This window comes from Pyxicephalus adspersus, chromosome 3, assembly GCF_032062135.1.
Source record: "Pyxicephalus adspersus chromosome 3, UCB_Pads_2.0, whole genome shotgun sequence".
In the NCBI taxonomy this organism is placed as follows: Eukaryota; Metazoa; Chordata; class Amphibia; order Anura; family Pyxicephalidae; genus Pyxicephalus; species Pyxicephalus adspersus.
In genome coordinates this window covers 101,214,526-101,228,728 of record NC_092860.1, presented here as the reverse complement: position 1 = coordinate 101,228,728, position 14,203 = coordinate 101,214,526, and the positions used below count along the sequence as shown (strand labels likewise).

Below are 14,203 nucleotides of genomic sequence, written 5' to 3'. Positions count from 1 at the left end.
GAAGAGGAAGACAGCTGGAGTTCAGAGGACCGAAGATGAGACGCCGCGTGGATGTACACTGTAGTAGTAGTAGTAGTAGTAGTAGTAGTAGTTCTGTACAGTGCACTCAATGATGGTGTCGGTCATAAGTGGTAAAATGAGGAATTCATATATATATATATATCATATATATATATATATATATATATATATATATGGGACTTTTATCAATGCCTAAAGCTCCCCATTGATAGCAAAGATAACACACGCCAACGCTACTAAATTTCATTTTGGAATTTATTCTTTAATTACTTCTAAATTTTTACCTATGTGTAAAACATAAACATGTATTGTTATTATTGTTGTACTCAAAAGTGGATTAGTTTGTCTGAACCAGGATTCTACACCAATAAGCCAATTTACAGCAAAGTAATGTTAAAACCATTGTCCTTCACTTTAAACACATACACCGCTTTGTTTTTTTTTTTTATTTCTATAATTTTATTCACATTTTTAAATATTGTTAAAATAAAAAATGTATGTTGATGCCAGCTAATAGCCAAGCCATAATTATATACTTTTCCAAATAATATAATGATCCATTATCTTTTGCAGCTTCAAAAGTTTAATACTCTGTGATGTTGATATTGTGTTTCTCTTGTGTATTATCTCTTGTCTTTGGACACGAACTATGAAAACATCAAAAATAATTAGCTTTGTACGCAGTTAAGCACAGCTGGTTTTTTATAATCATTTTGTGGAAAAACATAGACAAATCTTATCTGCCCAGTGAAAAACGAGTTAACCAGTTGTATACAGCTAGAAACGAAGAATGATGTACAGTACATCCACTTTATCAACTTCAGTTCAGACTGTCACTTTTATATTAATGTAAATGTCAAAATAATTAAAAATAAACTTTATTTTAAACTCTTAAGCTAGTGCGAGCTAGTTTCACTTAGTTGTGTTGAAAGATGGATTTAGCTGAAAATTCAACCCCTTTCCAAATATTTCCAGAGTAATGGCAAGAACCAGATCAATGCTGCATTGGTGTGTTTCTACTTTAACAAGTTATAAAAGGAATCCTCCAACACTGTTTGCTAAGAGATCCTAAAATTTAATTCCAAGTTGGTAACTGTTAGATAACTCAATAGATATCTAACACTGTAACTATTAGTAATTATCAAATACTAACAGGAAAAAAATAAGAAACTAGAATCTTCCGATCTCACAGGCTCTAATTACCAAAAACATTTAAAACAGGGAATCTGACATTCCCTTAAATATTCCCTGTTGGGAATCAAATACTGCTATTGAAACATTTGGACCTGGATTATTCCCACCAGGGAATGTTTAAGGGAATGTCAGATCTGCACCTGTCTGCTCAGTACAGCCCAACTTACTTATATACAGTCCAATTTACTTATATGGCTGTGCCTGACAAGAAGATGATAATCAACTAAGCACGTAGATGTCAATAAGGCTGTATTGAGCAGGCAGCAGTTCAGTGTGGGCTGCATCAACCATTGGTCTTGGTGTCTGGACCCTGGTAAGTACTGACCAGTGATGGGCTACGTCTTTAATGTATGCCAGGTATAAGGATTTAAACTGAAACATGTGTAATTGTTATACCTGGATGTGGACTGCCAAAGCTTCTGCACCAATGATCAAACTTGAGTTATGGGGCCTGATTTTTTAAAGCTCTGCAAGGCTGGAGAGTATTAGTGAAGCTGGGTAATCCAGCAAATCTGGAATGGATTTCCTAAAGGTCATTTGCTATTTGTTAGCAAATGTTTTCAGTCCTGGACCAGATCCATTACAGTTTTGCTGGATCACCCAGCTTTGGAGAGCTTTAATAAATCAGGCCAATACTGTCAAGTAACTGTGTGCAGTCAGGTTTTAGTCTAATAATAAATATATAATAAATGTATTTAAACAATAAATGTTTAAATGTATTTTAACATACCATATTACTAATTATATATATATATTATATCCCACATTTTGATGCACAATCTATCAATTTCATTTCCTATGCTGTCAATAAAAAATGTTTCAATGCTGAAAACTAGCGTTGTTGGAAGATTGTTCAGGCAATTACAGAAAGCAGAATACAGTTTAGGTCTCAACATTGTAACTATATTTTCATTCATACACACAAAAAATGCAAAGCTGTAATATGGTTGTTAACAATAATGTAATGTGATGGGGGTGTAAGTGGCATTAGAGGAATATTGTCTTCTAATTTTCTTTTCAAATTGTGTGTTTAGCTTTTTGACTTATGTGTTATGTGTTATACCTTACATGTATGTAGGCAAGTGTTCCTAAAATATATATTGGTACTTAAAACGGAGCTAAACTCACCACTCCTCGCTCCATCGCTGGTGCTGAGATCTTCCCTAGTCATCTCCCAAGTTTGGGTCTTTGCCATCTTGATTGATCCGGCTGGAATGAAGCATATGGAGTTAATTTATTCCTGGCAACTGGATATACCTGGATTGTACATGCTGGCTATGCCAGGGTTGTAGATGCCTTCTGCAATAAAGAACTACCTGCTCACAATAGTTTTGGTTTCAGTTTCTACAAACTGATTTCAGATTTTATCCCATAATTTAAACTGTGCCTTTAAAAATTATTATTAGGTACCAATAATCCGAGCAATGGGACATGCAAATTCAGTGGATAAACGTCCGTGCCAATGAAAAATTTAAAGTACTTTGATCAATCATACTTTTAAGTGCAATGTTATAAACATTTCCAAAAATGAAACTAACAAGATTTTAAGTTGTGAATTAATTATGAGAATCATGCAGCAAACCTTGACCTTTATTTTCTAATAGATCAGTGTGACATTGTTTTGCAACAAAACAAATTCACTGACTTGGATGCAAATTAATTACATGGTGATTACATTTAACAACAATACTTATCAACTTCTTCCACCTAACACTGCCATTAATATTTTATTGGAATGACTCCTTGTTCAATGTTTCAAACTTTTCAGTGTTTGCTCATCTCCACAGAATGTCTCCCCTGTTGTCTTTATAATTGTGTATCTTCTTTTATTTATAATCATTCAATATTTTTATCAGGGAAAGATGCTCATAGGTACCAATTATTATTATTAAGGGAATTTCATTCCAATGCAACAATGATCTGCATATGTAGGGGTGAACCCCATCCTTGTAATATGTCCATCAGGTATTATTGCCATTTGTTTGCAGCCATCAAGTAAGATCTAGCAGGTCTAGCAACCCATTCTCTATGTGACTTGTAACTTGACATGTTATTTGCAAATATTGAAGGAAATGCCTTCTCAATCTGTATATGATAAAACATGCATCAACTTCTAATATATGAGAAATATAATGCAGGAATAATATGGTATGTATTACCTGTACAATCTGGGTTGTCTGTTTTCTAGCTTGAATATTAGGAACAAATATAGACCATAATTAAACTAAATTCCTGAACATGACTTAGTAGTATTAAGGCTGATAAAATCAATACTATATGTCTATAACTACGATTGTTTAAAAGTTCATTATACATTTTCTTTCAAAAGTAATGTATATATTTATTGTTTAACCATTAGTGGCTTACTTGTACACAAACTGTTGACCTCAAGAATAAAACAGACCACAACTAGACATTATAGTTTTAAACTTATGGTTTCATTTTTCTAGTAAAAATCATACATCATAATTTATTATAAAAGGGTGGAATCTATATTAAAAGAACATAATTATTTGTTTTATGAACAGAATTGTGACTACACAGACAAGAGACATGCAAACATTATTCTAACAGTTGCGTGTTTTCTTTTTAGACATATGCAGAGCGTCTTTTGGGAAGCTTCTCATTGGCAGTTCCCATCTTTGTTGCTTTATCATGTTTTGGATCTATGAACGGTGGAGTTTTTGCTGTATCAAGGTGAGATTATTATTATTAATAATATAAACATTAATAAATGCTACTAAAACTATCACAGCTTATACAAATGCTAATTTTCCCCTTTCTTATCATGACCTTATCACCTTCAACCTATTGAACTCTTTCCCCCCTTTGCCATATCTCAGACCTGGTCAATGGCAGAGAGATATTTGTAACCTTGACCACAACCTATTCTCAAATTGCCTTATGCCCCCAACCCCCACCCTATCTAAATCACATCTCCGGATAAAGCTGCCCCTCAGTTCTAACACTCTCTTTCTCTGGATAAAGTTGACCCTGCAACCTTCTGCTACCCCTGTCTTGCTAACCCTCGAAACTGGCACAACAATCAAAGCAAACATATACAAAAGACTGTTTATGCAGCTGTCAAGACTGTTTATGCTGTCAACAAGCAAAATTATTTCTCCGCTGTCATTTCCTTTCAAGCTTCCAACCCACGCAGCCTCTTCCCAACAACTGACTCCCTCCTAAACCCCACACCTTCTCCCCACACAACAAAAAAAATTGACAAAATCAAACATGATGTCTCTGCTCTCCGGGCCACTCCAACCATATCCACCCCTTCCACCTGTAAATAATCACTGGCCTCCCTCAGCCCTGTTACTGTGGATGAAGTCTCCTCTCTTCTCTCATCAACTCCATCTACTACCTGTCCACTTGACCCAATTTCCTCTGATCTACTCCTTGCCCATTCCTCCACCCTGGCCCCCGCCCTAACCGAACTATTCAACCTCCCCCTTTCTACTGGTATCTACCCCTCCGCTTTTAAACATGCCATTATTCTCCCTATCCTGAAGAAGCCCTCACTAGACCCCTCCATACCTTCTAGCTACTGTCCTATCTCCCTTCTCCCATATGTTTCCAAGCTTCTTGAGTGCCTTGTCTACAAAAGACTCACCAATTACCTGAGCACCAACTCTCTCCTTGACCCTCTCCAGTCTAATTTTCAAGCTGCCCATTCCACCCAAACAGCCCTTAGTAAGTGGCTGATGAAGTATCTATATGCTGATGACAGTCAAATCTATCTGTTCACCCCTGACTTGTCTCCCTCAGTCCTGGATAAGGTTTCATTCTGCCAGGAAGGTGTCGATTGGCATGCTGCCATCTAGTCATGGGATGTCTGACAGATTTCTGAAACTCAACCTGGATAAAACAGAACCCATCATCTTCCCTCCCTCACATTCCAAATCTCCCCCTGACATATTCCTAACTGTTAAGAACAAGGGTTTTCGTCCCTCCCCTCAGGCATGTTGTCTTGGGGTCACCTTTGATTCTGCCCTCTCATTTACCCCCATATTCGGATCATTTCCAGGTCCTGTCATTTTCACCTGCTCAACATCCACAAGATCTGTCCCTACCTGTCCCCAGAGACCACCAAACTACTTGTACACGCTCTTATCATTTCTTGTCTGGACTACTGTAACCTCCTCTTCTCTAGTATTCCACTAACCCGACTCTCTCCTCTACAGTCTATCATGAATGCTGCAGCCAGACTCATCCATCCTTCCCAATGCTTTTCCTCTGTTGCATCTCTTTTTAGTTCTCTTCATTGGCTTCCATTTCACCTTAGAATCAAATTTAAGCTCCTATGCTTTGCCTTCAAATCCCTCAACAGCTGTTGTCCCACTTATCTTTCTGACTTTCGGTCCTCTAATGACCTACTTCTGACTTCCTCCCTCATAACCTCATCACATGCACCGCTACAAGACTTTTCTAGAGCTGCTCCAACTCTCTGGAATGGTCTTCCTCGTGTTATTCAGCTTGTTCCTATGTTCTGTTCAAAACCCATTTTTTCAAACTTGCCTACCCGTGTTCTTCTGTCTTTTGAAACTGTCACTACTTCCCACCACTACAAATCTCCCATCCTATTGTGTGTTACTTCCCCCACCTCCTAAATTATAAGCTCTTCGCGGCAGGGTCTTCTCCTCCGGTGTCACTCTCTGTATTCTTCTGTCATTTGCAACCCCTATTTTATGTACAGTGCTACGTAGTATGTTGGCGCTATATAAATCCTATTTAATAATAATAATTACCTTCAACTCTTTGTGACTTTCTCTATACATTTCGGATCTATAAAGCAAACAGCAAAACCTTTCATTGTCAAAAGAGAGATCATGAATTGTTTCAATTTGCACCACAATTCTAATATGTTAATTTGGCCTCTATCTAAGAAAACACTCCAACAATTCTCAACTATACACTAAATCTTTATGCCAATGAATGAGCAAGGACTATGGTTAGCGTTTGGTATTTTTCCCAGCCAAAAGACACATTATTTTGGAATTGATTTACCAAAATAATGGAGATTGTACTGTATAATTGTAGAGTTGCCCTATTCATCAAGGGGCTTATTTATATAGGGGCAAACAGACAGTTTGCCATTTATTATATCCATAGTTTATCCATTATTAAAAAGTGGTGTTGACTTAAAACAAACAGGATTGTCGGCCCGTTTTTAAATTTTTACTCTTTTCAGAAAAACATTTTTCATTTACACATTTTACTTTCCTGTTTACCATATATTCATAAAACGACATCCTTAATAATGCCAGGTAATGAAAGTCACTTTGAAAGTGGAGAATGCCATAGGCCATAATGGGGATCAGTGGTGTTAGATTCAAACACTCTGATTATTGCTTTTCTATAAAGCAGCTAAAATGAAAGTCTATGGACTTTAATGGGGTAATTATTGCTAGAACAAGTGGTGACTCCATTTAGGTGAATGAACAGTTTTAGGGTAAATATGGTAGTCTTTAAAGCCCTGATCACAAGTTCAATTGCTCTTTAATAAATATACTGTTATAAAAGTGGAGATCAGATTTGCAAAAATTGAGAAAAAAGAAGTGAAAAAATGGTATCTAATTTTCCATGTCTTAATAAATTATAAGTAAACACTTGCTTTGTGAGTGAACCGCCTTTATACCTTTTAGTAAATCAACCCTGATGCATTGACAGACGTTATGCTCAACAAATTAACTTTCTAATTAATGTGATATGATCACCTTCTAATCTGTTTGCATCTTGGTGAGAAAGTTATTCTCCTTAATAGGTAATCAGAATTCTGTGGGAAAAATGATGAAAGCTGGAGAAACCGTGTCTGGTTTGCCCTAAGCAATCCATTTACACTTTTGGATATATAGGACTAGGTGAATATTAAGGACCAGATTTCATTGTTGGATTTTTTTTTTAGTTCACCCATACATTTATTTTCCTCTACAAAGTTTTTTTTTTTTAGGGTAACCATATATATGCACACTCTTTGTTCAGTACAGCACTATATCTGTTGCTAATATTTTAATTTAACAAACAACAACACAGCACATTTCTTTTGTTCCCATAATTCTAAGGACGGCAAAGCAAACTGTTATACTCACCATTGATTGTTTATTCCATCAGGATGTTCTATGTTGCTTCTCGAGAGGGTCACCTTCCTGAGATCCTTTCCATGATTCATGTACGCAAGCATACTCCATTGCCAGCTGTCATTGTTTTGGTAAGCTGCATAACCATGCATCTTTATGTTTATGTTTATTTGATATCAGTCATTTTGAGAGGCTTTGAAATTTAGATTATTGGTATTTGTTTTTACATCTTTAACTGTATTATAGCATGCCCTTTTACTCCTACTCTCAAAATGCTTATCCAGATGCTCACATTACAGAGAAAATTGTTTAATGGACATTTAACAGAAAAGGTCTAATATGGCTCCCAAAAAGTATCTTTTAAAAAATCAGTAGTGTATTGACCTATGGTTTGTTTACATGATGGTGAAAGCAGTTCAAGTGGACCTCATACATGAAAGTACTGTTATGTCAGTTTTTTGTGTGAACTAAAATGTAGAAAATATCATTGTGTAGCAGTTGTTAATGATACTGACAATTCCTACTGATCTATAAAAGTCAATGTTATATACTGTTTGCTTGGCAAATAACTATAACAGTTTATCCGCAGGACACTATATCTGTATTATAGTGTACCCTTTCTATTAAATATTGATTGAACAATATGCTCTACAATGCTAGCATCTGGATAGGCATTTTGAGTCTAGGACTGAACTTATTCGCATGTGGACCTGTCCTATTTAGGACAGTAGTTCTTAAAGTAGTGTTGATAAACCAGTAGGATTCATTTAAACTAACAAAATTTTTGAGTATCAATTGATGAGAGGTTAGGGTGAATAAGGGTATTCATCCTGAGGAATTTCCTTTGCTAGCATCTGACTATGCAACAATCACAACTTGTGGGTCTTCAACTTCTATACATTCATTATACAACCTGCAACCTTTTATAAGCACAAGACCACAGGATGAATACCCTTATTCATTCTAACCTCTCATCAATTGATACTCAACAATTTTGTTAGTTTAAATGAACCCTACTGGTGTATCAACACTACTTTAAGAACTACTAACCTGAATATATCACTCAGAACCGATCAATATACCATTTACCATAAATTGTGTAAAGTTACATCCCCCTGAGGAAGCCTAATCTGGGCGAAACGTGTCGGGGACTTGTATACGGAAAATACGGTCTTATTATATTATTACCTTTTCGTATTTTTCTTTGCTGTCTACTGTTCATGCTAGCAACAATTTGTCTAGTAAAACACCCCATTTCTGTGACTTAGAACAAAAATAGGTGTAACTAACAGAACATGTTATGTTAACCTGCAATAATATTTTTACTTCTGTGTTTCTTGTATAACATAACCAGGCAAGACAATGTACTGCATGTTCTAGGTTTGTGAACTATGTATTTTTATGACCTTGTTATATATGAAGTAAATATATAATAATTCATTCATAGCTTGACTTAAAACTCTTGAGCCTCAAAACCTCTTTCTTTGCTTTCTCCATGCACTCCATGTTTTTTTCTGTAATTTGATATACTAAAGAGGGAGACCCAACTGCATAGACTCCTTATCTTGGGGAGAACAGGGAACATCCCCATCCCCATCACCCCCTCATTCCCCCCTTTCTCCCTCTCCCTTCCGTTATTACCGGATATTTGTACTTTTGTAGCACACTAACATTAAAGCAGTACATAAAGTTTTTTTTAAACAAGGCAAAGTTTTGTAATACCATAGAGGTAAAAGTGTATAATGTCCTATTTGCATTTTTAGAAATAGCTTCTTTAGTTTGCCTAAACATAAATTTGATGCAGTTTCACTGATAAGCGTCCCTTAATTTAAGCGTGGTGACAACACGCTATTAATAGTTATCGACTGTCCCTTTAAAATGGGTGCCATGCTTCTTAAGAGACCTAAACCTGTCCATAATAGTTAGAAAGAAAGTGATAAATCATTAGTGTGGTATTACTTGTGCTTCTTTCATTATTTTATTGCAGTGAAGGCCATGCAGCCTCACGCTGTTATCAGTTTCACTGGCAGATTTGTGCATCTGCTCCTGGTATTTAACTCTCAAAGGCAGAAAAGTAAATCAGTTCCTATTAGTGCTTCTTCCCTGGGATTGTGTGGATGGAATAGGACTGATTATTTCAGGCTCTTTCTCAGACATGAAGTCTTTTGAAACAGAGGTATGACTAATAAAACCTAAATCTGCTTAATTGGAAGTGAAGTAAAACTCTATCGTCTGAGAATTCGCAATGGGCTCATCAGAGACACCACCGTAATGAAGGACACAAACAAGTGTACACATTTCTAATGGAAAAAGACTAGTCAGTAAATTGATTCTGTGGTTAAAAGCATGTTTTATAGGCAAAAAGATGAGACATAAAAATCTACGCATTGAAAAATAGCTGGTAAAATAAGACACAGCAGTAAGATTTTTATATGGAAAGAACATCATATACCAGCTAATACCTAGTAACGAAATGTTCTTTAGAAATAAACTGTGCCTAAAAACAATAGCCATGATTTTAAATAGATCCACGAACATTATGTTTAAACAAAAACCTGCTTAACATTTTTCTTCTTTATTTGCAGACATAAAAAGTAAAATTTAATGAAAGTGATTTTGCTTTTTAGTTACTGCCTTTTTGTTAAGTATGTAGCAAAACCACTGTCACATTGACATTGATTCTTTTCAATTTACTGGACATTTCTCCAGGCGTCACTTATTTAGCATTGTCCTCATTATCATAGGTCTCTGTAGCTGCACATTCCTATGAACTCTTTAAAAATAAAGATAATTTTGGGACAAATAAATAATTCCTTATTGCTTGCACACACACGCAAAAACTGATAATAAAACAATGGGGCAGCATGTCACCCTAAGACTTGTTAGTTTTTCTAATACAAATGGTTAATTAGCATTTTAATAATGTTAGAAGCTTATACAGCTAGTAATGAACCCAGACGCATAGGTTATGGTTTCCTGTTCCTCTGAATCTGTTTCCCCTGGACGATATCTCAGAAGACCACATGCATGGTGTAGTAGCAGGTTTCTTGAACAAATTCATCCTAAAATTAATTAAAGACCTTTTTCTGCAGTGTGCTGTTAGGAAAAAGCAGTCAGATCATAAGTCACCAGTAGGGATGAGCGAGCACATTTTTTAAACTTGATCTTGCGGCAAATTTGGCCGTTCTCGTTTACTGAAATTGTAAGCAAGAATGGCCAGTGTAAATTCGAGTTCGAACTTGAAAAAAAAAAAAAGATTGCGGGCTGCACTGATCAATGAATGCAGCACTGGCTGCATTCATTGATCAGCTCAGTGTGCGATCCCTGGCACTAGAGGTTAAATGGGTTAGAAGTTGTCCCCATTTAACCTCTAGTGCCGGGATTGCAAACAGGATTCCTAGGGCTGCAAGAATGGTTGCAGCTCTAAGAATCCACTGCAAACCCGGGGCACTAGAAGTTTTTAAACCTCTAGTACCTGGGGATCGCAGTGGAACTGCAGAAGATCTCTCAATGGAGAGTTGAGAACAGTGTGCAATCATGGCCGCATTCATTGGGAGGATCCCCGGGCAGTAGAAGTTAATTAACCTTTAGTGCCCCGTGGGATCGCAAACAGGAGGATTCCCAGGGAATCTTGTGAATCCCTTGTGAATCCTCCTGTTATAATTTCCTCGATCTTCTGATGGTGGTTCAATCGAAATCGGTTCACCGAAATTTTGCGGAAATGTCAGAAGTTAGACGAAGTTTTTGCCGGAGGCATTCTCGCTCATCCCTAGTCACCAGCACTTGACTCTTTTGGTTTCAGTTCTGCCCCGAGGAAAAGGTCCCACGAGGCCCTAAAATGGTGGGTGTATTATGAACAGATATAGCGATAATACATGTTGTAACTCATATTTCCACTGCTCAAGTGCTGGAGACTTATTGTCTGGCTGCTTGTTACTATGCATGGCATCATCTTTGCGATTACCAACTTATACCTATTTTTGGTCAACAGCTATAATGTGGGCAGATTTTTCCGTTGGACTTTGGCCAATAGAAAAAGGTTATCATCAGTTGTATCTCTCTGGATATTGGATCTCAAGTTATTGGATCTCCATTATAAAAGAAACACATTATGTTTGATTGTCCCTGCCATGTGATGGGCATATTAAGCATTTTCATAATGTATAATTCTTTCAGCTACTTTAGTTACTTTCAGTAAAAACTGATATAGCATTTCATAGCATTTCAGCAGTTCATAAACAAATTGTTAGAAAACATAAGTATACAAATATCTTATATTGCACTGTAGAGTATTTGAATACATCATACCTGAACTCTTATACATATGGTGTCTCAAAGTGTTTAAAGATCAATTATGTAATTTGTAATGAAGCTTTGGCTCAAAAGTCAAAAAGGCAAACAAGTAACCATTTAATAGCCAGTTTCACATAAAAAATTGAGTCAGACATTGCTTCAGGGTGGATTAAAAAGCATCTGGGAAATAATAGGAGAAAAGCTAAGCCTATTGAGTGTGTGGAACTAGGCAAATTCTCCCCCTAAGTCTCCCTTAAAATGAAAAAGTCTGTGGATTCAAGTACATTCTATGGATTTAGTATTGCGAGCATTGGTAGACTGAATACTTTATTGTATTGACCTTGAATTATTGTAGTAATGAATTTGAAAAATAACATGTTAGAATGTAAAAAATGTATTAAAATGTGTAAAATGAAACTACAAAAAAGAGTAAAAAGTAAAAAGAAGCTACAAAAAGAACAAAATTGACAAAAGAAGAATACGAAGAATAAACAATAATAAAATTATTAAATATATTTCACAATATTATAACATTTATCACTACCAGCCATCGCTGTCATAACATTTTTTTATTGTAGGGATGTTACAATGTAGAAAAACACAAAGGATCCTTGTACTAAGCAGGCTTTTCTTTGTGAATCAAAAGAAAGAAAGAAATAAACAATAATACATGCTAATGTACAATCAAATCAAGTTTTTTTTTCATTATTTACATTCAGTCTTGAGGTGCTGTCCTGTTTTAATGCCAACTGCATATCACTTCTTTTTGCACCCTTTGATTTATTATTGTAAAATGAGCAGGTGTGGATTAGTATTCTGCAGAAGGTACAGTGTTGGTGTTGGGATCAACAAAGGGCTTCTATTCATTTTTAGAGTTAAGGTTAGGCTTAAATTGTAAGGGGGTTGTAAAGTGTTATGTGGATGTGATGCTCTACAAGGGCCACTTTGAGAAAGAGAGGTAAGAGATACGCCTGAATTGTGCCTATACTGATTACCATTGGAGGATATACCAATTGCCAATTGGTATAGCTAATTGCCAGAGTTGAGTTTTTAACTACATAGGACTCCCAAAAATACAAACTTTTTAAGAAACCTGGTCAGTTCAAACTGTACATATATAGAAAAAATGATTAGAGATATCTAGTGCAAAAACTGAGACAGGCTTTAATACAGATGTATAGACAGAATTAGTTACGGTTGACAATCAAAAATCCGGCACCCTCCGGACCTTAGGAGTGCCGGATTTTTGAAAATTCTAGATTTTTGCAGGTTATACTTACCTCCACACACAGGCCAGCCTCCCTCTCGTAGCACCCGCGGACATCTGGCACAGTTCAGGAGAGCAGGCAGCAGGGACGTCTCAATGTGTATTTAGTGTAGCAAGCAAGACCTAACAGCTATTTCTGCAGAACAGCGCCTGAAAACATTCCTGGCCAAACAGTGTACTGCAGTCCCTGTATTAAAAATGTGATCCGAAATTCATGCCAAAAAAACTGAAGGAACCCGATTATCGATGGATGGATCATCAATTTTCAACTGTATATGCAAATCTTCATGTAAAAGTCACACATGCACCTAATCGCTTACTTCTAAACCCCCATGATGGATGTCTTTGTTATCTAATAGGGAGGGTTAGAGAAGCCCAATTGTTTTATCAAAAACATCTGCGTGCAAAAAAAAAAAAAAAAAAAATAAAACTAGAAAGAGATTTGCTAAAATATTTTGCTTACCTGGAGGAGTTTGTATTTTCTCCATGCGTTTGTGTGGGTTTCCGGTCTCCGGTCACTCCCCTTTCCTCCAACATTCCAAGAAACATGGAGTTAGGTTAATCATCCTTCCCTCAAAAATTATCCTTAGACTACGTTAATGGCATTTGACAATGACATTAGATTGTGAGACCCTTTGAGGGATCTAATCTAATCTAATCAATCTAATGCCCTTACTATAGTCATATGTCATTAATGTAGTCTAAGATCAATTTAGGGGGAAGCCAATTAACCTAACTGCATGTTTTTTCGGATGTGGGAGGAAACCAGAGGACCTAGCGCTGCAAAGGCCAGAGTGCTAACCCCTGAGCCACCGTGCTGCCCCTATATGACAATGGACTTTGTAAAGTGCTGCCTAATATGTCAGTGCTATATAAATACTAGTTATTACAAGTTAATACAAGTTAATCCGAAAAAGATTTAGTGGTACAGGTTGACTATCAAAAACCCGGCAACCTTGGGACCAGATTTTAAAAAAATCCTGATTTTTTTTTATACTTACCTCTACACACAGGCCAGCCTTCCTCTCACAGCACCGCTGACATCTGGCACAGTTCCAGGGGGCAGACAGCAGGGACTTCTCAACGTGTATTTACTGTAACAAGCAAGACCTAACAGCTGTTTCTGCAGAGCAGCGCCATGAAAACATTAGTGGCCAAACAGTGTACTGCAGTCCTTGTATTGAATATGTAATCTGAAATTCATGTCGGAAAACTGAAGTAAACAGATTATTGGTGGCCGGATTTTCAAATGTCAACATGTACTAGTAAACTAATTTAGGATACAGTGTCTATTCACTGAACCCATTAGTAACTGCTCTATAGCATCATAGGCTGTTACTACTGTAAA

At 36.5% G+C, this 14,203-nt stretch overlaps 1 protein-coding gene across 1 annotated transcript in view; it reads left to right on the top strand.

The window, feature by feature from the left end:
• Positions 1–14,203, top strand: part of SLC7A11 (solute carrier family 7 member 11) — a 124,245-nt gene that overhangs the window by 85,681 nt on the left and 24,361 nt on the right. The window contains 2 exon segments of the mRNA XM_072405832.1: positions 3,809–3,912; positions 7,330–7,426. Coding sequence (XP_072261933.1) covers positions 3,809–3,912; positions 7,330–7,426 — 201 coding nt within the window.